We start from the raw sequence: 25,787 nt of genomic DNA, 5'->3' as shown, positions 1-25,787 counted from the left end.
TACAGGTAGGTCCACATCTTTTTTTTGCCTGGAGTCTGCTTTCCCTACCTATTTATTTTGATTCGCCACTACTCACGGTAACTTGTGCCTGTCAGGAGTTTGCAAAATATCTGGTGTTATTTCCATGCAAACCAGAGTTAAATGTCAAGTGTTATGTTGCCTTATATTACCTTTTTTTAAAGAAATTTTAAAAAGCCTGCTAAAATTCAGTGCTGGGGGAAGCTGCCTGATTGACAAGCATGGGAAATCATCATCTCTTTTCTTGCAAAGAAGAGACAGCTACGATGACAACATTTCCCATGAGACCACAAGCTCACCACGCAGGCACTAAGCCTTCCTGGGAATGTAACGCTGCAGGCTTCACGGCCACTAGCTGGGGACATGGTGCCACTTGCGACAGGAGCCCTGTGCCGGACACCCCACTGGCCCTGTGACAGTAAGTAGCAGCTGCCAGCTAAGATCTTCTTTTTCCACCCAGCCAGGACGACAAGTGTAGGATCTCAAGGAAACTCAGTGGGTGCAAACTTAAGGGAGCTATCAGCTCCCCGGGACGTTTGCTGGGGAGAACCATACATGCTCCCACATTGCACGCCCCCAGCACAGCAAGTGCTTCCCACATCACCTCCTTCCCCGCATCGAACCCACCACTCTCATCTGCAAGAGCTATAAACTCCATCACTTGGCACCAGCTGAATTTCACAGGAGCAATCATGACAGAGCCACTGGATAACCTCCAGGAGAGCTGCGTTTTAAATGTTTCTAAAAATACACTAATGTGATGCAACACTGATGGTCAGATTTGAGTTGGTTTGAGGTTTTGTTTTTTAAAAGTCACTGCTCTTTATGGTCTCTCCCATCATTTGTAGCACTTTCTCATGTTTTTTCAGTTATGCAATCTTTTTCATACTTATGCTTCTTTTTTCTGTGATATGATCCCAGAAAACTGGTAGAAAATACTGTTTCAATATCTCCAAGCAAATATATAGTTTTCAATAATAGAAGTGACACTGTCAATCCATTTTATTACAGCTTAGTGAAGGGTTTTCAACCAAAAGTTCTGAGATCGTTTCTAAGCACGAGGTCAGGTGCCATAAATTTTCCATGGCTACATGAACTCTGGCAGTATTTCCCCCCAGTCCCTGTAGAAGGTTTTCACTGTGTTGTGAACTATGTTTCAGCAATATTTCCAATCAGGTTAAAACACATACATACAAGCATAGTGGATTTTTTCTTTCCCACATTACAAACTGTGCTACTATATTATCTCGAAAAATAGGACCTTGTTGCTAACATCAATACTTATTCAAAAATATTTTTTTAAACCTGATATTTTCAAAAGTTGAGGTAATTTATTTTCTGAAAAATCACTTGTTCAGTGGGTGGTGATAACAACAAACTCTCAAAATGAAGAATTAGAAGGATCACAGCCCCTCTGTGGAAATTTATGAGGATCCCTCTCTGTTTTTTCCTGGCCAAGTGACAGCATGAGGACAACTTGCACCCACGGCTACCTAAGGCATAACAAGACTGGAAAGAAGAATAAAGAAAAGGAAGAGATGATACTTTTCCGTCCTACTCATTACAGGTACTACCAACAACAGGAGCAGGTGCAAAAGTTTCTGACAGCAATGAGTTTTTCAGCTTTAAAGTGGCTAAGCTTCAGAGAGCTGTTGTGGGAACTTCTCAGATCTGGACTCGCAAAGAGACTGTAAATCTTATTCCCAGCGGTTTTATTGTGTTCCCACCACCAGTTCCCACACACTGAGCTACAGTAATGCTATAGAAAAACTGCAGAAATAGCTGGGATTTTCTTATACTTATCAATTGCATCAAGTATGCCTGTTACTTCTTTAGTGGGTGATAGGATTTTCCAATGTATTGATTGCTCTCAGTGCAACAAAGCAGCCAAATCTGAGCATGGATCAGCTATTTCAGATTCAGCTACATATTATTCTTTAAATTATCTTGAAGTCCTATTGACAAGTGAATGATACTTCTTGCAGTGCTACATGCTCCAAACCATTGCCTTCATAAATCTACAAGAGTGGAACCCTGCCGAGCTGTGATTAAATTTGTTAAATTGAGGAATCATCACATTAGATTGATTGTGTTTTAGGACAGTCACATGCACAACTTTTAAAGGACCATTTTGTTTCTTCAGCTGGATGGAGTTCCAGGACACTGTTTAGAAAAGAATGAGAATTGTTTTCTTAGGAGTTACAGCCAAAGTTTTGTTGAGCTGTTTTAAGGCCACCATCAACAATCCTTTCTGAAACTGTTGTGTACCTGCTACTGTTAAAAGAAACACCCATGTTTACTGCAATTGAAAGACATTAGAAAAAAAATAAACATTTTTTTCAGTTTGCCGACTTTGTGCACGCAGCACAGCGTGTTTAGTCAGCAGTATTGCTCATCTGTTAACAGTCACATTTTGTTTCCACTTGTGTTCAAAGCAAAGCATTTCCACAGATTTCTGACAATTTTGAGGACAATAAAACTAGTTGCAAACCTAACGTGCTTTTAAAATCCTATTCACTGTAAGGTCTGTTTCCCACTCCTCCAAACACATACTTTTCCACCCTTCTCAGAGTAAAGCTTTTATTGATGATTAGAAGTGATAAGAAGAATAGTTGGGATGATTCTATGAATTAGTGCAGCACCTGATCCCAGAGAAGAGCAGAAAGTTGCCAAGTGACAATGACCAAGTGACATGGTCCTGTACAAATTCCAGAAACTTGGGCAGCACAAGGACAGAGACTACTGGATACTGCAACAGTAATTAAACTGAGTACTGTAAGAATAGCAGGGAGGTGATAGAATAGCAGCAATAACTGGCACAGAGGTTTTGAATAAAATGCAGAAGGATAGATATAAAAGTTTTGGAGGTACAGAGCTGTGTGTTAGGAACGCTACAGTCTGCAGGGTAAAATTAAAAAAAAAAAGTATTACAAGAATAAAACAAAACCACTCTGTAGAAGGATAAAGACATTGTACTAAGTAATGCCAGGTAGTTCAATACAATGCCTCGGGGTTAAGTTTGGGAATCAGTAAAGATCTGGGTAATATTATTAGTAATTCTAGCTAATAATTTGCTGTTTATCTGGAAACAGAGACTTTCAGATAAAGAATGAAGATGCAAAGTCAGTAATGGAGGAAAGGCAAAGATTTCCTTGGAGAATTCCTGTATTTCTTTCATGCTAAGGTATTAAGTCCATTAGAAACACATATCCAAATGAATGAGAAAAATACTGAATAAGGACAGAAGGACGCTTAAGGACAGTCACCCCATAACACCTGACGGTAATAGAAACTTAAAAATCTACATTACTCTAGAACTGAAGGAACAGATTATTTCTCTTCAGATAATCACTACTGCCACAATAGAGGCAAAAGGGAAGAGGGAGCACAGGCCTAGGGTTATAAAGGGAAAACATGACTAAGTTGGAAGCAAAACTTAAGTGTGATGTGCTGAAGTCAGAAGGACAACCTCCATCCCAGATCTGTGCAAAACTGCCAACTGCAATTTCAGCTCTGGTAACAGATACTTTTAATAATTATTCGGTCAGGGATCATGACACAGAACTTGTAGAGCAGGAAATGCTGGGCTTGGATTAATAGCCTTGAGAGCATCCAAGTTTTTCTAAACAGAAAAAATACAGTAGCTCTCACTGGCCTTAGTTTTTCCACAGAGCATTTGACAAAGTGCTGTGTTGGAAGCTAATGGCTCAGACAGACGGGGAATACAAAGCTGGGCAAAGAGCTGGTTTCCAGTGAAATGGCAAGAGATGGTTTTGGATGAGGAAGTATTAGGCTGGATGAAAGTTACTAGTAGGGTTACTCAATGATTAGTCTCAGGACATTTTTTTCTTATCACATCTGTCACCAAGCTTAGTAATGACAGACGTTGCTAATAAGAGAAGCAGATGTAGTATTTGATACATAAGAAAAAAAAAGGAGTATTAGCACCTGACACTTGAGGACTGACATATTAGAAATGGGACCCGAGACATTCAAGTGTACAAAATGCATGATCATTCACTTAGAGATTACAGTCAAAAACGTCACTTCATTATCAGGAATCACATTAGTTCATCACAGAGTAAATATCAGACACCAAGATAATGCAGCTGTGCAAAATGTAAAGGTTTCCTTTGACGACATGAAAATGAAGAACTTGCTATGAGAGCTTGTGCTTGTTTCTTCTTTGTTGTGAGAAGACATTACAAGAGTTTGTCTTTGGAGAAAAAAGGCTGAGAGGGAGAGAGGGGATATAACTGCTCTCTGACTGCAGACACCAGACAACCAGAGCCACCAGGCATGAGAGCAACTAGGTTTTAGAGCTGTTAGAGCTAACGGGACCAAACAAACCACAGCAAAAGATTCAACAGACCTTTATGGTGGAGGCTGCTAATTTTATGACAAGAATTACTTTTTATATATGTATACTTACATATATGTGTGTGTGTGTATATATGTAGGTTCACACTACAATGAAACACATGGCACTCTTTGTATCTCACAGTTAAGACTTTTTTATATTTTAATTATCAAAACCCTAGCTTAAGGAATTGAAAGCAAACACGAGGAAAACAAATGTGGAACTTTGGACCTATATTTTCAAAAGAAACCCAAGAAAACTTCTATCTAGGGGAATATAACACTGCAATAATAAAGTCACTCCTGCTCTGCTCTGGGGTATCTGAACACTGCCTTCTTCACAGCCAAGTGCTCGCCCACAAGAGCAGCGGCATCACAGGACAGGGCAAGCAGAAAGGTGAAAGCCAATCTGGAGGTAAAGATGAGGAGAGAGAAACCTAAACAGACTGGATTTTAAAACTTTGCAGTTTATTCTCTTTCAATAAAAAGCAACTCTTCTGTGTACCACATCATAGAAAACATGGACTACATTTTCAGCTCTAGGTATATTATTTAAAGACTGCGTGATCGGAATCTAGCTTTTTTCCCCCCTAAAACTCAACTAAATATATTCCAGTTAACAGCACCCTTAAGAAGGAAAAAAAAAAAAACACATTTTCAAAGAAGAAGCTAGTCTGAATTCCTGGAATAAAAAATATTAGATAAACGTTCCTCCCATTTACTCTGTGCCAAAGAAATGGCATTACCACGATGAAAAAGTCAAATAAAGAAAAAAAGACAGGAAATTCAAAGTTATGGCTCCCCATGGCAACAGTAAGCAGAAAGGGTATGGAACAGATGCCGTTACATTTTATACATTCATCGTAACTCCTGGTATTGTTGTGTTTCGATGGCTGATGGACCAAGTATTCAGATAATTCAAGTCTGCCTGTGTGACCTGAGGAATAGCTCAGGCAAACAGTTACTTGGGTTAATTATGCACCTGCTCTCAGGTCAATGCAAATCCTGTACTTTGTGTGTGAGGACAGCAGGAACCCAGACACGACTCATAGGAACCCATTACTAAGTTAAGTGAACATTTTATGGCCATTACTGGAACAGACGGAATTGAAAACCTGGCTAAATACATCACAAGAGGTCATTAAAATCAAGCAGAAATGTAGGGGAAAAGTGAAGTGCTAGAACTTTGCCTAGCATCGAGCAAAGTATTCAAGACTGACTGAGCTGACTATGGGAGAAAGCTTTTCTCACTTCTGATCTTCATATTATGTGAAAATGAGTTTTTAAAGAGGGAAAGAACTTTAAACTATTCACAACGGGAGCAAGAAAGCTGCAGCAGTATAGGCAAACCAGGAGCCCCTCAAACTCTAAACACTAATGTCCGTGACCTTAGGTAGCAGTTTCTTTATGTTTCAATTTAGCACAGTAATTACATAGCCCATACGCATGTCCCAGTTCTTAGCTACTCTGAGATGCAGCGTGTTAGAGCAACATTATGGTAGTGCCTAAAGACTTCAGCTAAGGGCTACACTGTGTAACAGAGCTGCAATAAATACATACAAAGCAGTGAAAGAACGAGAGCCAGGGAACCCATTTTTCTTACCATGGAAAATCAAGGCATAAACAAGCAAGTTCCTAAAAATCTAAGTCTGGAATGGAATCCACACGTCTCATGAGCCTCTGTCCAGTCTCCCAGTCAAAAGACAGCTCTGTGTTCAAAAACGAAATCAAGTCCCAAGTGTGCTTTGTCTCTTTCTTTCAGTTTTTTGTCTACACCAGCAAGGAGCAGAATCCTGATCTTAGGTATTCCTATTCTCTCAAGAGAAACCTTCAGTTCTCCACAAGAACATGCAGACAACTTGGTGAGTGCATGATTTAAGAAGTCCATATAGCTTCTCCACCAGAGGAGATGGGGCCTGACCCAGAAGGGTATTTTGGTTTATGTTCTTAAATCTACACAGCAAAGAAGAAGTGGTTTAGGTATAAACCTTAGCTGGCCCACTGACAGGCAGTGATGCCCAAGAAACAATAATCTTGCACTGAAAGCTCTAATCCTCTTTTGAAGATTGACAATTGGTAATGAGATTTATCTTATGAGCAAATAGAAACCAAAACATCAGCTTTTCTCTTTAGCAGATGATAAGGGATTTTCTTGGGAGATTTTTTACACAATACCCATTAAGGAGATTTGAGGCTTCCATTCTCTCAGGAAATGAGGCAATGGTAGCAAAGTATTCCTGTATAGGTGTTATAGTTATTCAAATCAACCATGCTATTGGAACATGTCACAAACAATAATTCATTTAATCTCATGGTAGTCATATTTACAGCGGTGGGAAGGTTTAGCTGGTTTTAGATTCAGAAATATTTGAAATTATTTTCAATTCAGGCCAATCTTTATATGCTTGCCCGTACTGTGAGTAGCAAAGTAGTGCTTTAGTGCAGAAATTACTTAGAGAAATATTATTGGGTAGGCTGAACTAGATGATGAAAAACATCCTTTTCTAGTATTACCATCTACCATTATTTAAAAGAATACAAACTACTGATAACATCAACCTATTTTTGTTATTAGCAGTGTCACAAAAAGAAGATATATTGGCTGCAGTCCACTTGAGTTTGACTTGACTCAAGTTAAATTCAGTAATGCCCTAATAGCCTTATTTTGTGCAGCCTGACCCATGTCACAGCAATAGGTATGATCTCATCCCACTGTCACAGTGATCATCCATCATTACAGTGGGCCAGATTTCCCCATCTTCAGAAACAGAGGCTGAAAAGTGATGATAAGAACTGCTCTAATCTTTATGTTCATGGCAATATGGTGAGCAGGTGGACAAAACCACCTCCATCCGTAATCTGACAGAGAAGAGATCTTTGCAGTTTTAATCTATTGCTTTAAGAACTTGTACAAGTATCAAATTCAATTGAAAAAAATACATATCTATATTAACAACATTCTTCAAAATTATTTTGAAAACAAGTCAGGACAGCTTCTTGGATAGAACTAGAAAGTACTTGGTGCAGAAACCTTATGCAGAAGGTGGCTACACTCCCTATATGGATGCAAAAGTTCAGGAAGAGGTGAATGAAACAGGAATTTTTGTCACTGAAGGTTAGGTAGTTACCTCACTCATCTATAAAGGCTGGTGTTCACTCCACTTTGGTGTGTTGGAGACCATCTAGTTATTAAAAGTATTGAAAACCAGCATTAGTTAGTTTGGTCTTACCCGTTTCTGGCTGCACCGTACAATCAAGAAGGTCTCAATACTGTGCTCTTTCAGATAAGCGTTGCGTTCCCCTCCAAAGCCCAGCTCCACCTCATAGTCTCCATTGAGATAGTTCAGGGTTGCTTTTGTTATGTGGATGCGCCTTGAATGAGACAAAAGACAAGACAGTTTTGTAGGCTCTGAGAAGTTACCACCTAAAAGGTCAGTTCCTGCCAGTGACAGGTTCTGTGTACTGGAACAAACAAACAATAAACCCCAATTTATATAGCCATGCCACGACTCTTACATATGTAGTATGGGAGTTTCACCTGTTTTAAAGGAAGCAGGCCAGAAGGTATCTTCTTAAAGAGAGAGGTGTTCACATTAAGCATCTTACGTATCCATTTATAAACACCTCCTTATATATAAAGCACTCACTCTTTTATTCACTTTGCTCTAACACACAGCAAATATATAATTTTGGCAAACACAGGCCCTTCACAAGGATGTGTCTACTCAGCAGACACATGTAATATATACTGTAGCATGTATCTTTTTTTCTGTATCGCATTAATCACTGTGGTACAAGACTGCCTTGTAGAGGTATCCTCTCAAGTACCATAGTCTTATGCTTTCTTCCAGAGCAGAGAAAAGAAGGAAAGGCACGTAGGAAAATTATCTCACAGTCAACTTGGCAGCAACTCAGTCTTCAGTTGGTCCATACAGTGGTGAAACAAGAACCTATTCTGCTCTCTCACAGGAATGTTTCAAAACAAAAGACTGGTCTGAAACAATGCTTCATACAATATCCAGCGATTGCTGGGATGCTCTTCAGCAAACACTGTTAACATACAGTCACATCTCTTTGTAACTATGGCCAGCTCTGCTAGGGTTCACACAGACCTGCTCGTTTCTGTTGAATCTATCAACTTTGTTTCACAGAGAAGGAATTCAGTTCTTACCACAGAAGGATCGGCCCATCTTGAGATTTTGTAGACTTTCTGTAACCAAGGACATGTAGACATGGAACAGAATAACCTTGGTAATATTTGTATATGCTTAAAACACTACACCCATAGATCATTTTACAGCAGACATACAGACTCTCTGAACCTCTGTCCCCCATTTTCACACCTTACTGTAACACGTCAGACACAAAACAATACACGGATTAACATGACAGCTTTGATGAAGCAACTTACCCAGCTTTGCCCCCTGCTTCCATGTGGTTGGCTAACGTAACGTCGTTGGACCACACATCAAACTGCCACTTCCTAAGGCCCAAGACCCCGCAGTGAACTCTCCCGCTGTGGATTCCAACCCTCATGTTGACATTTACTCCTGTCACCTCCCGGACTAATCTGAAAAGAGATGGGAGATAAGGACATCACTAAGAACTGCATGGTTGCAGTTGGCGGCAGAAACTTGCACCCAGAACACAAAAATCCATGATGATGCATAGATTATTCATGCATACACATGGTGCTGCTCATCCACATCAACAGGACAACAAACCAAAACCAGACGAGCTGTACTGCTCTTGCATGGCCTGGCTGGCCAAGCAGAGTATGAATTAGAAAGGGGAGCCCTTGGAATAAATCCATGTACTCTGAACTCATGGTCAAGTTGAGAACTCGTAAAAAAAAAAAATCTTTGGGCAGTAAAAGGAATAAAGTGCTGGTCTCCAATTTCCATACCAAAGCTGGACATAACCTGCCAGCACTCAGCCTCATTAAGAGTAATAGCATGTTGCAAAGAGAAAAAGGAAATGATTTCAGAGATCTTAATTTGTCTGTATGCCACCAAGCTTCAACTCTTCCACAGATGAAATATGAGATGTGTGTGAAATACCCCACTGCAGTTGGAAAGCTTGAACGGGGCTTACAGCTGTAGTGAGACCAGCAAAACCAGAGAACCACATCTATTGCAGTCACTCCAAACAGGCAGCTACAAATACTCAAGCTCTGATTTTAATGAGGTTTTGGATGCTCTGCTTACTCCCAAAATGACTGCTGGAATACTTTGTGGGTTTTGCCATTTTAGGGCAAAAGTTAACTTCAAGAGCTGTTCACATGGAAAATATATTTAGGAATGTGGGTAGGGGAAAGTCTTGATGAGGCCATCAGAACAACTCTGCTTCTCATTATTGCTGATCACATCATTCCCAGAATGTCCCTGTTTCACAAGTAAATTCACCTATATTGTGCAAAACAATTGTTAGTTCCGTGCAGCATGAAATTGTACTTTATCAGATTTCAATCTCTTTGGTTTTCAGGTTCATCTAGTCCTTTCCAGATAACATCCCCTGGACAGGTAAGTCCTCCCAACTTCCTAACATCAACACAGATCTAATATTTATGCTTTAGTTATTAATGAAAATGAATGATTAAAGATAGACCAATTCTGGACTCTAGTTCGCTCCTCAGAGTGTAACATGCCCCTTAAAAGACTATCCGAGATGACTTCTTGTTGAAACAGCTCCTACCCTTTTACAGTTCCTTTTTCCTTACAATCCCCATCTTATATTTCACTATGTACTCACTGAAGTGATGTTCATTATTTTTATTAACAAGCAGCAGAGATTCTCTAGCAGGGAAGGGAAGCTGCATATAGGTTACGAACTGAAAGACACGCTTACGAACTGAAAAAGCTCCAACCGCAACACTTGGGAAGGCAACAGGAACTGGGGTAATGAAAATGCAGCTGCAGCCATAACCCTTGCAAGGACAACAGCAGCTGCAGTGTGGGTACAGCACTGGGGAGGGAGGGAGGACATGCTGCACGAGTGCTACAAACCCCACTGCACCCTCTGCCAAGCCACAGTACTGACACAAGACCAGGGAACTTCTCCCAGTAGAGTCGTTGATGAGAAGGTGACTTTCTGCAGTCTTTGCAGCAACAAATGAGTTTCGTTAATACGTTATGGACAAATGAAATATCCTTTATTACCTTCCTTTTTTTTTTTTTTTAGTTAATTTATACCAGCATTACAGTAAATATAATTCTATCTTTCTGATCTGGGGTAACACTCCCTGCTGTTACTGTGCACAGATGAAATCAGCCTACGGGCAGGGCCCAGTGTTGGTGAAGCCTGCAATCAAAGGTTCAGTAGCTATTTGTTGCTTGCAATCAAATGTTCAGCAGCTATTGGTTACCTTAATTGTGAAACCTCTTATGTTGATCCTTAGGGGAGGAAGAGGTGGGGGGGAGAAGCAGGGGTAGTGAGAACAGAGTCACCTTCCAGACTTATTAACAGATAAGGCTGTTAAATGCATTCATCATACATCAAGTGGGAAACAAGTTTTAAAGGCTGCTGAAGAGCTATTTGTAAACAAACACTGAGTGCACTTCAGCTCCATGTTTATTTCAGGGTAAGGTGGGTTGCAGTTAATCAATGAAGTCTAGACATCCTGGTGTTACTCAGCCTTATGGGGGATTACACAGCAATGTGTTAAGGTCTCTGGATTTCATCAGGTCAACTACTGCAGAAAGCGAGACTTTTCTGGGCAATGTACACAGTACCTTCTTTGTAGGACTGGTAGCTAAGAATTGCTGCTTCGCATGTTTGACAAGACTCTTTGTCACCTGCCACTTAATTGTACTTCACATGGAAGAAACAGCATCCTTTCAAGGGCTACTGAAAACTAGTTACTTGCAACTCCTTTTATTTTGCGTTTTGCATACAAACCCCAAAAGGAGACTGATGCAAAGCAACAGAGTTTAAAACCAGAAAAACAAAGGTAGGAAGTCCTGACAGTGTACACTCTGTACAAAGCAAGGGAACGCTGCTGCGTACTGCTCTTTGAATGGGGTCTCCTGGGTGAAAACACTGCTTTTCAAACTCTGCGTCCATGTTAGGGAAATGAGGCTGAAAAGTGTGGATGTGTATTCATGTCCTTGCAGAAATTCAAATGGTAAGGATGTACTGTATCAAGCTCAGCAAATAGGTAGCTCTAGTTTTTATAAAGATGAAGTGGAAACTCCATCAATTTAATGAATGGAATGAGAGGAGAACTGCACAGAGATCATCCACCTCTCTTGGTACCACTGGAAGATGCTTTTACAAAATAAAAAACTAGAAGAGAACAGAAAAAGAAGCAGAGTCTCTGTGCAGCAGGGATGGTGTTGATATTAAGGTCAGCTCAGTTATCATCCAAAACTGACTGAACTTTACGCCTGAACTTGCATACACTCAAGATGACCAAATAAATCTTCACTCCCTGAATTCTGAGAGAATGGGCCTGTGAAAGCTCATGTCCAATGCAAACAATATTCAACATTATCTAAAATCCTCCAAGTAATATAACTAGATATGGGTCTCATATTTGTTACCCTCTAAAGACAGGAATGGTCTGGACAAACACAGGATTGCTAGTCTGACGTCAGGAGCAGGCAAAGCTTCAGAACTGATTTTAAAAGAAAAAGATGGGGAAGTGGAAATAAAGGAAAAAGCACCATGGATCTGTCCCAGTCTGTGCCACACTAACTTTATGGTTTTCTTCAATAATTAATTTAACTAAAGTAAGAAAGCCTTGAATCTGACCTTTTTGGCAGAGGGACACATGGAGAAGGATTAGTTAAACTAGACAAGATAGACCTTAGAAGAGGAATTGTAAGGTGAGTAAAAAGCTGGTTTAAAAACAGATAAATGAAGAGTGACTGAAATTTAATAAAGCTGTTATTAATCCACTGATTTCACATTTCTGTAATTCACTGGAATCTTCCTTTGGGAATGAGACTTCCAGTAATTAGAGTAACCTTTGCCTTTCTCATCAGGAGATTGAGCTCTGATATCCACGTGGCTGTAATGGACTCAAGTGTCTGTCCCTCTGCTGTCAAACCTTTACTGCATTTTGTTTTCTTGTTCCAGCTGGTCTCCCTTTCCGCTGGTATCAGTTCCCTGGTTTGGCTACCTTGCTACTAACGTAAGGAACACCTAACGGGAAAAGAGAATCTACTTGCTATCTGTTCTGAAATTCTCCATGAGGAATATGGTACTTACGAGATGGCCTCTATCATATCCATTCCCATTTCAACACAGCAGTGTGCATGGTCAGCTCTTGCTTCTGGCAACCCAGACACACAGTAATAGCAATCACCCAGGATCTTGATACGTAAACAGTGGTTCTCCTACAATAATAATAATAAAGGAGAGAGAAGTATTCAGCTTATATTCATGCTTGCAATAGCTTGCCTTTTAGGGCAGTGAATATTTACAGAAATCCAGTGAACAAGCACAGTATGTCATTCTTGCAATAGGAAAAAAAATATATCAGAATTATAATAGAAAACTTACCGCTGCTAGCTTATCAAATCTGGCAAAGAGCTCGTTCAGCGTCATGACCAGCTCCTGAGCTGTGCACTGGGAGGCCAGACTTGTGAAACCCTCTATGTCTGCAAAGAGGATGCTTGGGAAAAAAGAGAAAAAAAAATATAAAAGCACCACAAAATTTGTTGCTGATATTTGTGTAAATTCTGGGGTAGAAGTCCAGGGATGGGGAGACATGTAGAGGTGTCCCAGCCCTATAGCAGCAAGGAGATAAGCACCCCTAATGCCACCTTATGCTACAGCCTCTATCACACATAAAAAGCCCTGTAGGGCACAGCCTCAAACCCTCCAGAGATTAGAAAGCGTAAAAAACCCCCACAAGCCTTTCATTCCCCAACCCCTGCCCCACGTCCAGAAAATTTACAGTATGCTGGGAGTTTGTTGTGGCAAGATAATACTATCAGCCATCATTAACAACAAGGCACTCCTACACAATGACCAGATTAGCTCAGCTATAAAGTCAACGCTTACCCGTTTTGCTCACATTCCTCAACCTCTCAGCTCAATAACATCACCCGTGTCTTAACTCCGCTTCAGAAAACCCCTGCCCTTTACCGTGTCCCTGGCAGACACACTCCTGCAGTGTTAGAAATGCACAAAGCCAGGCGTGAGGGCACGGCGTGTTGGCGGGGCGAAGGCTTGGGCGCCGCAGGGCTGGCTGGTCATGCCCTAACACACTCGGCTGTCCTAGTGAAGACCTACCGTTGGGCTTTTATACTTTACATTCTCTGGAGAAGGAAATCTACATTGATGTACTCCACTCTACTCATCTCTCAGCTGTACAAGCCTCTCACTCGTTGCTTTTTTTTCTTTTCCCCTCAGCTTCTAAACAGCTACGGTAATAAAACCTCCCATTTGTACCACACCTTCCAGCTGGCTTAGCCCCTGAAACACTATAAAAATATAGACGTAGAGTGCTCAGGAGCTCCTCTCAGGAAGGCTGCAAGCAGGCATCGCTCAACTTTCTGCCCAAGGAGAAGCGCACAGCCCCTGCCAACTGAGGCAAACCCCTGCTATTGCAACAGGGACACCGAATCGCTCCCATCCGCCCAGGACGGAGCGGGAAAGCCCTCTGAAAGCAGCGTGGACTGTTTTGAAAGCCCGATTATATGAATCACAAGTATTGATAATGATTCTTTCGATTAATCAATTTTAATGTTGTACTGCAAAAATTTGTTTTTTTTAAAAAACTGGAAAAAGATTCTGTCTCATTGATAACGACAACATTGAAAATATTGATTTGCAACCAAACACAGCCATTATGCTAAACTAAAAACTATTCAGTAAAACAAGCACCAGACTATGTCTATATAGGTCTAAAATGTATATATGCACACACATTTATATAAATTTAAAATTCATAAGTTATACTTGTACACTGGAACATTTATCAAGTGGTTGGTTTCTTCTTTGAAGTTGATTATTGCATCAAGCTGTACTTGAATAGGAAGAGAAATTAAAAGTGTAAATAACAAGCACTTTGGAATTGTTCTTTCTAAAATAAAACTCCAAAATGTTTTAAGCAAATTGCAGAGGCTACGTTTTCAGTTGGAATTCCCTGCAATGTCTTCAGACAAAAAGCAAAGGCAACAAAAATATTTTCACAAGCATTTTTTTGTAAAAATCCTGAAACACATTTTGATTCTGTCACGCTTTTCGTATTTTCCTTCTACATTTCAACTCCAATAAATCATCAACCAAACATATTGCATTAAATATTTCTCTGTTAGTCAGACTGAAACTAAAATGTACAAGAAAAAAGCAAGAGAGGAATCCAGGGATGTCTGAATCAAAACATACTTTGCCATTTTTTAAACACTTGAGAAAATACACAAAAAATAAATCAAGATTTCACATATTTACAAATAAAAGTAAACTTCACAAAGAAATACAGTTGAAACCAACTGAAATCTTAGAGTTATCTGTATTACTGCCCGAGCAACTTAAGTATGCTTTAATATGCAATGTACAAATAGGAAATGTCTCCCATTTTTGTGGCAGTAACAAAATGTATCTTGTTGCAAGCATGCTCCTCTTCCAGCATGGGGCAAATTGCAAATTCCGCACTTGTGGACACGTTCACACGCTTTGCTTGTATGTGTGTTGTAACAGCCGTGTGCTGTAACAGGAGGAGTACAGAGCAATTGCTACTCTGACATTCAGACAGCAACGATTGTATCTGAAAATACTACACAGGGGTGCCCTGAGCTGCCTCCTCGTGCCTGATTCAGGAAATCAGTGCTAGTGTAGCGTACTATGAACACCGATAAGCGACTGAAGGTCGCTCCCTCCTTTCCCCATTACTGTCATGCCAGATAAACGGATCAGACATTCCTAGAAGTTAAACTGTGATAATATTTTCAACTGGGCAAATGAAGTAATCAGCAGAGACCTATGGAGCCAACCTATGCACAGATTTAGGCCTTTTCAAATTGAAGGTACTTGATTACAACATTTTCTCAAACTTGTAACCTTCTATGGGTGCTCTTTGTTCAAATTCAGCCGCTATCTATCTCCTTCATTTTGATCCTTGTCTTGCACTTCTGAGGACAGCATGGTTGCAGCTCCACAGACAGCTCTGGCTGAGTTCTAGAAAACTACAATTCTAAGCAACTACAAATGGGTTTATCATGAGAATAAAACCTGGAAAGGTTGCACAATAAGACTTAGAAATGCATTCTGCACTTGAGCCAGTAGCAATATCGGATAGTTAACACTGATGCCCCTTTTAGGAAGTCAACATTTGCTACATGAGATGCTTCTCTGAATGAATGTTTTGTTTGAGGAAACAGGGATGCATGAAGCAATTTCAACAAAGCCAATGTGATAATTTTGGAGAGCAAAGTCAAAGAGTTTGGTTTTATCTGAAGTAAAGGAATGAATTACAAGTACTTTTTTAGATGCTTAAGTCTCTTCTCACTCTTGAACATGGACATGACTCTTGGCAATAGGGGGAAGAGCTTCATCTGGCACATGCCTTTTGCTCTTTTATATGAAAATCTACTCAGAATTGGTTACATGTTAAGTCCTTTGCACAAATGTTATAAATGCTAGAATGTTATCTATTTGCATGGTCCATCCCTTTGCCCCTCTTGCATGTCATCTATGCAAGTAACACATGGACCTGTTGCAGCACCTGAGCATATTCAATTACGGGCTTGAGACAGCTGTGTGACCTGCTCTGCTGCCAAAAAGCTATGCCACTGAGCTATCAGAAGACACTGTCTGGGACACACGGGCTCCAGGGAATGGAAAACCTCATCAGGGTATGGAAAGGACCACGTGGGAGGTGGCAAGAGGACGGAGCAGTGATCTGGGAACTGAAGACAGAGAGGGGAAAGACACATTTGTGGCAGGAGACTGGAGAAAGAACAGCACACAACTGTCAGAGAAAACAGCCCTTGAAAACAGAAACCCAGCCTGAAGCGTCTCTGTCCTCTGCTCTCAACAGAGAGCTCTGAAAGCTACTAAATCACATTTTACTCCTGCCTAATTTGTTCCCTCCACACGCTCCCGCAGCAGAGACAACAACCAGGTTTATCGCTCCCAACCCTGCTAATGACCCACAAGGGAGGAATGGGCACCTGTGTATGTGGTGCTGTGCCATGCCGCTTCTGTTCCTTTTGTGATTAGCCCCAGTAACCTTTAAATTCAGCCTTCTCCCTGTAAAATACCAAACAGCCCAGAAGCAACTAGGAAAAAAAGCAGATTTCTCTTAAAATAGCCATTAGGGAACAGCACATGATCCTGTGTTTAGTGAGAGCTTTTCTTTAAAAATGAAGACTCCTATATCTCCTTGCACACACAACACGCGCACAGTGAGGTTGCAGGGACATGTCCCAGTCCTACCAGTGCATCTTATCCAGACCAGGAGCCTTAGAGTTTAAACACACAACTTCCCCATTACCCTTAGAGCCTCAATCCACACTTCAGTCTTTCATGTGAGACCACTCTTGGCAATGAAAAGATTTTATTAAAGGATGATGGTGATAGATGATCGCGATCAAGGGCACAACTCAAGCCAACTATTTCTCAGTTTTCAGAGGACAAGGCATTTCCTTGCTGGTGGGAGCACAATGCCAGTAATAGGCCACACTTGTGCCAAAATGTGGGGTAAATGACAGTGGTCAACAAAAGGTCAAATGAAATCATTATTATAGCTATAAAATATCGTGAGATAAGTAAGGCAGTGGTTTAGAAGTACTATTAGATGAAGCTGACTGGAAGGGATTGACCACACAATCTGCAACATGGGCATTAGAAACTATTATCAGCTCTGGGTCCCAGTCCCTTCATCTGGAAGGCTACTGCTTTGTGGAAAAACCAGTTTATCATGTAATTAAAATGTTGTAATGGCTTCAGAGCTCTTGATATATTTTCCACTCCGTCACTGCCTTCAGATTTACCATCTGATTGGGTTTTGTCCAGCAGTAACCAGGGTATGACCTCAAAAAAGACAAAAAAATGTCTGATTTCTGGGAAAGACAGACAAGAAAAAGGGAATTATCATTCATTTTATAAGGCTTTTTAAGAATTATTTCTGTTTAATTTTGGTTGAAAAGTACCACAAATTGTGTTATAGGGTAGAGGTGAATACTTTCCTAATCTCCTATTTCAGCTCCTATTTCCAGCAAGGACTGGCTCAAGATTTCATAGCTGTACAAGGCAAGCTCGGTTTTGTGCCTGTTGCCCTATGTGGCTCATGACGCTGACAGGGAAGAAATATGAAAAGAAACTTGAGGAGCTTCCAGATGCTGCCATCCTACCCTCTGCTTAGGGACCAGCCTTATACCTGCCTGCTTTTGCCCGAGCCCCGGGCAGGGGAACAGGAAAGGAGAATACACGGACCGGAATATCCCTGTGCCGCTGGCTCTTGCTGATTCCAAGCAGGACTGGGCAGGCTGGGCACACACTGGGATGTCAGCCTCTGCCTGAGCTTGGCCTGTATCAAAACCACCACGGCCACTCTAGACTGCGAGATCTCCTTGAGAAGGATGTCTAGATGCTTTTTGCAAAGTGCTTCGCACAGCTGCAAAGGCAGAGTGAGGTGAAATGGAGAGAGGAGCCTCAGCTAAGATACAGAGCCAAGAAGAGAAAATTCCACAAGTACTGAGGCTCAAGTTTTCCCATTTTTCAGTCTGTAATGCATTCACAGAATACTTAAGGGAAACACAGACAGGCAGCTCGGGTACCAGCCTCAGAGCAACGCCCCAGAGATCAGCAGTGTGAGGTGCCCACCTTGGGCTGCTCTCACTGTCCGGGCTCAGGCCCATCCCGCTACACCTTGGGCCCTACCATTGCAGGTTATTTAAAACCAGCTCCTGTAATTCAGGTGATCCTTGATGTGACTACACTGCTAACATACCCTGAGGCAGAAGCATCAGAGCATGCTAAAGGAGAAGGTTCTTAGCAAGAATTCGTGAAGGGAAGAGATCTTGGCAGAAAGCAAAGAACAACGTAAGGAGTAGGAAGAGGTAAGGACAAGGTGGGAAGCAGGAAGCCCACATGAGACATTTAAAAACCACACACACCTACAGAGAAAGATTTTGAAGTGCAGTCTTAAATGTCTGAAGCTAATAGAGTTATCAAAGGAGGGACACGACACAGCCAGGTTTCCCTGCAAATGCAGGGTTATTCAAAACACTAAATTAAATCATCAGTGCTTCTAATGTAAAAACAAAAAACCAGTTGTGTTCTATTTTGAGACATGTGCATGCCATGCACGCCAGCCACAACATAAATCAAGCAAGGCAAAAAACACAAACCCTATCACCATCACAACGGTAATGCCAGTCATGAATATAAACACCATGTGTTACTGGAAACCGAACACCACAGGCACTGCATGGGAAACAGAACAAAACCCCAGACTCGGTGAGCTTCAATGGCTTATAAAAACAGCAAAGTGCATCTGACTGCATGTGAATCAAAGCCATGGCATTTTACTGCAATGAACGTTACCTACAAGAGAAGAAAAAGTTAATGTACCATAAGAAAATAATGATTGTTCACTAAATGCAAGCTTATTAATTTGCATTCATGAGCAAAGGTGTAACAAGAGAAAGCCACTTGCTGTAGACACAGTCTGCCCTTGTTAGTGAATTCACTAAGCTAATTGGTGAGGACAGTGTCTCAGGGCCCTACTGTTATTTTACAACACCATCCACTGCTATTGGTGTTGCACGTCATTAAGTCATGCTATGAACAAGGAAGAAGAAAGAAGAAGGATGGACTGGGATGAAGATGACAAAACTCTCAGTTGAAGGGCTGGGTTGAGCTCTCAACACCAAACTAGGCTTTCACAAAATCACAGAATGGTTGAGGTTGAGGAAGGGACCTCTGGAGGTCATCGGGTCCAACCCCCCTGCTCAAGCAGGGCCACCTAGAGCTGGTTACCCAAGACCATGCTCAGACGTCTTTTGAGTTTCTCCAAGGTGTGAGCATCTCTTGAGCAGTTCGGTAAATGAGTCAATTTTCGCACTTGGACATCTGTTTAAAAGCCAGTTCCCCACCAGCACTGTAAGCTCAGAAATTATTTTCCAGCTCCAGTGGCATAAACACTGTATTAAGTTCATCTAGAAGTTCCTAAAATAGACATGGCATCAAGATACACCTAGTCTCTTTTTCCTAGCTGTAGCCACTTGGGGATGGGATAACAAGGAGGTCCTCTGCGTGCTCTCTTCTACCCATCCTATGCACAAAAAGGATTTCAGCTTTCAGAAACACTAAGTGAGAACGTCTCATAATGCTCATTCCCTCCTGGATTTAATAGCAGCAACAACAAAAGGACAAACCAAAACAAGCTGAGGACAAGTTCACAGCAGTGGCACAGTGACCGCGGTCAGGCAGCATGCCCAGGTAAAGCAGCACAAATGTGAGCAAGGGCAGCAAAGCACACCTAAGGAGGGTGAAGTGGGATCATCATGCTGAGTGACAGCCCACTGACTGGTCCAGCAAAAGCTGCAAGCTACTTCCAGACTAACTCAGGTCTCAACAGCACGTCAGCCTTGCTCTCTAGGGATGTCTGTGTGACAGGCTAAGGTCTTAGCCTTAGCGATACGAAAAACATTCTCCAGAACAGCAGGGCATCAGACAGAGCAGAGGTTAAAATATTTCCTTTTCCTACAGTCATGGAAAAAAAACCCCAACAGTAAAAAGATACGCTCTCTTTCCTAAACTTATATGGTAATTTCAGAGAAGATCCGTTTACTAATGGAAATCACCTACAGTTTCAAATGAGCCCTAGCACTTCTGTGACACATCAGCTGTCACGGCTCCCTCTTGGGAAGCGGGACGCCATCGTGCACCATGACAGTGCTCCATCTTAAGATCAGCCATGCTGGCTCCCACTTGCTCAAGAGAGTGAGAAGGCCCGTATGTACACAAATGCTGTGATAAGCAAAGCAATACTTCAGAGAGAGAGAGAAAATAACACAAAACAGGAGGATATACACACAAAAACCCTACAAAACCAAAAGCCCAGAAAATTGTGAGCCTTTTTACCTTTTTTTTTACAGCAAAAGGCAAATAGTCTCCTGTCCCTATTCCAAAGTAGCCAAAAACATAAACCAAACCTACATCCCATATTTTACCATAGTTTACCAGTGAACCCCGTAAGTTCACTCTGCAAGACCATACCAACTAAAACTGGGGACAGAGTAAAAACTGACAAAGAAGCAGGAGACCAGATGGCTCTTGGAGACACTGGTGGCAACGTGCAGACTGCCATCCGCAGTGCCACTGCATGACGGCAGCAAGGCTCATTGCACAGATATAAACTGCAGAACCCTGCCTTTACTTGATTTTCCCATATTTGCTCTCAAATGAGTGCTACCAGAGGTCAGAACTGCCTGGGGGACTCAGCTGGGAGATGCGCATCTCCAGCACAAGCTCTCAGCATTTGCGGTTGCGGCTCCGTCTGCGTTAGCGATGTGCTCCTGGGAGCACCCCGCTGAGAGTGTCTGACCCTGCTGGCACTCAAGAGCTGCTGAGAAAAATGGCAACAGACTTTCCATCATGGTCACTGCTCCTCACCTCGATGCCTATGGTCTGTCCTTCACTGTCAACGCAAGAAATGAGAAGAAATTAAGTTCCTGAGATCATCAACCAGAAGGGGAAGACTGCACCAGTCATACAGGGAAAAGTTTTTCCATGACCTTCCTAGGTTTGCAGTTTACAAGCATGAGTAGCAACCCCAGTTACGGGAACTCAGTTATAGCAAGGCAGCATCAGTACTCATTCTTTATTTTAAACATGAAAAACTTGCTACCCTCTCCCTCTAAACATCTTGAGTTAAAAGATTTTCCTATTTCAGCAGGCTATATTTAACCAAATTGATTCTTCACTGGAAACAGCAGTAATAAATAGCCTTTTGGGAAGAAAAACTATTTGAGGAAGGCAAAACAAATAAAGATAGATATGCAGTGGCTACCAGCCAAAATATAGGTGGAGCACGTTATAGATGTCTTTGAGATGAGTGGAAGGAATTTTCTTACTCCATCATTGCAAGCCAAATTAGATGCCGCTGTCTGTCGAACACAAAAAAAGAAATCCAAGTGGCCTAAATTTGATTTTGGGTTATTAAAGAAGGAGGTGCTTAGGACCTTTTTCATGTATCTAAGAAGGGACTGATGGGAATGTGAAAATTTTTCCTATCGTTCCGCTCAGGGGAAAAACCTTTTAAGTGAGAAAGATGCCAAATCTATTCCAAAGGAAGTTTAGGAAGGCAAAATTGAAGGATATACATGGCCCTTTGCAGAAAGGTGCAAAGAAACCATGCATACTGCTGACTGTGTTGCTTTGGCTCCAAGCAAGCCCAGACTCACCCGAGTCTGCCTGACCAGTGCAAAAGAGCTGGCAGGTCTGTCCAAACTGGAGCTGGATCCAGCCCACACCAAAACAAATCTCAGATTCATCTGTCCCACATGACAGCCTGAAACGCAGAACTGCATATAAAACAAAAAGGAAAAAACATGTTATTTTCTGGTTCTCAAACTTCAGGCACGCTTTTTGCTGTGAGCATTCTTGCAGTCTGTTTTCTGGCATTAGAACAATCTCTCTGACAAAATCCTACCAAAAACCAACAAGAAGGAAGACAGAGCTAAAAGAACCCTGCAAGAGGGACTATCCATTACCGTCACAGCTGTAGGAGTCTGGCAGTATTCCTCCCTGCCCTCTTTTGATACAACGGCTTGCAAAAGTGACCGAAGGCATAGAAGCAGCGCAATAGGAAAGAGAAACAACGGTGAACTTAAGTATTAAAACAAAACACAACCTGCTGCATAGAGGCTGTGTGCCAGCAATCAGTCAGTTGTCAGAGAAGTAATACATTTTGGCACAGACAGTTAACAGTTTCCCATGTATTTCCCAGGTCAGGCACATGGGATAGAGATCAAATAAGTTGCATTTAATCAAGTTTGGGATGCTTTCTGTTATATATTGCTCAGGTCTTTGTTTTGGATGGTGAAAGAATGAGCTCTTCATAGCTGTGCAAATTGCATTCAGTCTGTTCTTCGCTGGTATCACGGATATTCAGTCAAACAACGACGCTTTTGTACTCCCTACCCAAAAAGCTGCAGTAATTCTATTTCAACCAAACCCTACTGCTTCCTCACTTTCTCCACTAGTTTCCCCAGTGTCCTGTCCTTTTGTGATTTATTTACTCTGCAACCTCAGTAAGTCAGGGTTTTCCCTCTGGAAAGTCACTACATAATGAAAACATTACATTAGTACATGCATGTCATAATTTAAAACATTAAGAAGCAACTATGCCTTTCCTATAGTTATCTCATTTTCCCAAGAAGAGTAGGTACCAAAATACGCAGACTGTTCCATGGATAAGCTGAGAGTGGGCAAGTGATGTGATGTTCTGTATACACAATTACCATTTGTGTTTGGGAACTTACTAGATCAATAATACTGAAGTGGCCATTTGCTGGGAAAACTGACTGCTGAAGAACAGGAACACGAGTCTTACTGCCCTTTTTGGAACAGTCAACATGAGTTGACTCGCTGCCTCTTCATTTCTATATTTTTAAATGTAATCGAGCAGTTGTTTTTAAAATGACACGGATGAAACACGGATGTAAAGAGAAATGGACGGAAAGCACACAGAGAAAGTTAACTATGCACACTTCGTAATGGCTACTTTTCTGAGAAACACCAATGCAACATCAGGAGAGAGGAACTTTAAAATGAAGACATCATTGTTCGTTAGTTATTCTGAAAGGTAATGAAAATGGTACAGCTCATTAACTGAGGGATCAACTTGTTATTAATTAATAAACAAACCTGATAATAAATTTAATAATACAACACATGATGTTTTCAGTGAGAAGAGAGATTGGCTGTAATTTCAGAATTAAATGTAAAGGAAAAAATCCTGCAGGATATTGAACTCGTTACCTGGTTATTGTACACTATATTAATATTCCTCACCTGATAAGAACCAGTAATGAATAGATATCCCCAACTCACAAGTAAAGTTCTCCTAACTTCACAAGGGCTACAATTTAACATTAAGGTTTTGTTTCCTTTTTAAGATGTGATTTACTGTCACATCACAATTGATCAATGGCACTTGAGCTGACATCTACCTTTGCTTCCCTTTGATGACACAGAAAATTTCAGCTGCCATGGAGAAACAATGCAAATATAATGAAATTCTGTACAATCAATATCAGCAGTAAAAACATTCCCCCTTACAAGGCAGTGTAGATGAGCTCACCAGATGAGTATTTCTATGCAAAGATCATCCTTGAACAGGGAATATTAAATTCTGTGCACCTCTTCGGCCCCTAACATACCTCATATTCCAAATACTTTGCAGATGTCCATTACGTCATAGACAGTAAGCGTTATTAAATCTATGGCATCCAGATTATATACTGTAATATCAGAAAACATTCACACCACTTTTGTTTTATTATGCTGGTCAAGATACTAGCTATCAAGACACCTTGAGTCTAATCTTTGACAGCTCATCATTTGACTCCGTGATCAGCTACTTAGCTGGTTCTGTCTCAAATGTCTGTCTTTATAAAATAAAAAGGACAATTGCATCTCTAGCTTCTTAAGCATATTAAGTCTTCAAACTGGCATTAAGCAATTGTTAAAATGTCATTGGTGCTAGGAAAACACCACCACGCTATTTTGCAGAGACAGCAGTATGGTATATAAAGAAAATACATAAACGGGCTCAAGGTCATGTGGGAAAACCATGGCAAATCAGGAATGTGAATCCTGGCCTCATGAGTCCAGGGAACATCCACACAAAACCTATTCCTGATACACGGGAGTGCGGTGAGTCGGCTCTGCCCACTGCATATGTAAGTTTTTTTAACTTTCCACTGAATCTCCCCTGATTTTTGCAATCAGTGGTTTCTTCTCATAATGAAGCAGGCATATAATTTTAACTTGACTTCAAGAGAATTACTGTAATTGCCACCACCAGAATAATAGATCTGCGTATAAAGAAATGGCTTTTCTCTTGCATTTTCCATTGGAAAATTTAATTTCTGCGTTAATGCATTAAGATATTTCACTAAGCCATTTGCTTGCTACTCTCAATATTCGCAAAATACCATCTCCAAATGAAGTTCCTGTAAACAGTTACTAGTTTACCACTGAGCTAATACCAATAAAATCAATAGAGTCTGACCAGATCTTTTCTATAGCATAGAAAGCCACCTCAGAGACCACTTAAAATATATATTATGGTAATGAGTCTCAGACGTTAAAAAGAAGAGGAAAGTTACTGTGTCAGTTCTTTCTACCTATGCAAAACCAGTCTAGCTGATTTCTGCTTACTTTCTATGCCACTACAGTAGCACCAAATTTGGCTTGAAGATTAAAAAAAAAAAAAAAAAAAAAAAAAAAGAAGAAATTAAGTGCCGTGCCTGGCATTTGAAAGGACAAGTTCAGTTCAGAACAGTGGGTGTCGCAACTTCAAAACACTTCTGTATATTCATCTGTTACATATACCATAAAACTAACCGCTACTTCAAGCAAGGAATGAAACTGGAGACACAGCTTGCTGGTGTCCCAACGTTACGGTGGCCTTTCACAAAGCCGCGTGAAATGGAATTAAAGTGCCATGGAGGGCACACGCCCATCTGAAGGTTAACACAGCCGGCAATAAAATTGTGGCTAATGAGTCACAGGACAAACAGGTCGGGACTTTACCTGTAGGGGATTCGGGGAAGCCAGAGTTAAATTCACTTGCAGAGCAGGAAGAAGTTTGAACAAACTGTCTCCTGTGAAATGTCTTTTAGAGTACATATGTTAACAGCAAGAGAGCTCCTGTCCCTAGCACAGACCCACTCAGGTTTCTAAACAGATGCCTTGGATTACAATAATTTACTCTTCCAGATAGGAGTAGCCATGACTGTAGTAAAGTGTTGCTAAAACAACATATCTATGCTGTCCCTTGGGGGGCTGTACTGCAACCGCATGAATTAACGCACAACAAGTTTCCAGGCTGAGCGGGGCCCGAGGCTGTCAGGCAGATTCAGTGTCTTGGAGAGGGGAGCGGAAGGAAACAGAGCACGCAAAAAAAACACAAACCGTAAAGATCTTTGAACAAACTGGAATTTGCAAGATGCGCACTAAAGCAAATAACAGCTGTGACATTTGATGTTTGTGTAGCCGTTTTTAATGCTCCTATAGTTCAGATATCAAGAGCTGATTCTCTATTCTTAAGTACCAAGCCACTCTCCGGAAGCCTGAAAATCCTTAGAACAGCTACTCTATTTTTTATATACCACAATAAACAAACTTGCAAAGGAGCCGGATTCTAAAAGCCAGTGCAAAGAAAGAAAGAAAGGGGGTGAAAAAAAAAGCATCAGCCCACACAGCATCAAATGCTGGTAGGC

The 25,787-nt window shown here is 41.2% G+C and overlaps 1 protein-coding gene across 1 annotated transcript in view; it reads right to left on the bottom strand.

The window, feature by feature from the left end:
• Positions 1-25,787, bottom strand: part of ADCY5 (adenylate cyclase 5) — a 230,371-nt gene that overhangs the window by 56,368 nt on the left and 148,216 nt on the right. Inside the window, exons 4-7 of the mRNA XM_063340647.1 lie at positions 12,883-12,994; positions 12,589-12,716; positions 8,789-8,947; positions 7,608-7,749 (exon numbers count right to left, since the gene is read on the bottom strand). Coding sequence (XP_063196717.1) covers positions 7,608-7,749; positions 8,789-8,947; positions 12,589-12,716; positions 12,883-12,994 — 541 coding nt within the window. The remainder of the gene's footprint in view (positions 1-7,607; positions 7,750-8,788; positions 8,948-12,588; positions 12,717-12,882; positions 12,995-25,787) is intronic.

The sequence above is a fragment of the Chroicocephalus ridibundus genome, chromosome 7, assembly GCF_963924245.1.
Source record: "Chroicocephalus ridibundus chromosome 7, bChrRid1.1, whole genome shotgun sequence".
Classification (NCBI taxonomy): Eukaryota; Metazoa; Chordata; class Aves; order Charadriiformes; family Laridae; genus Chroicocephalus; species Chroicocephalus ridibundus.
This window is presented reverse-complemented; position numbering and strand designations above follow the sequence as displayed.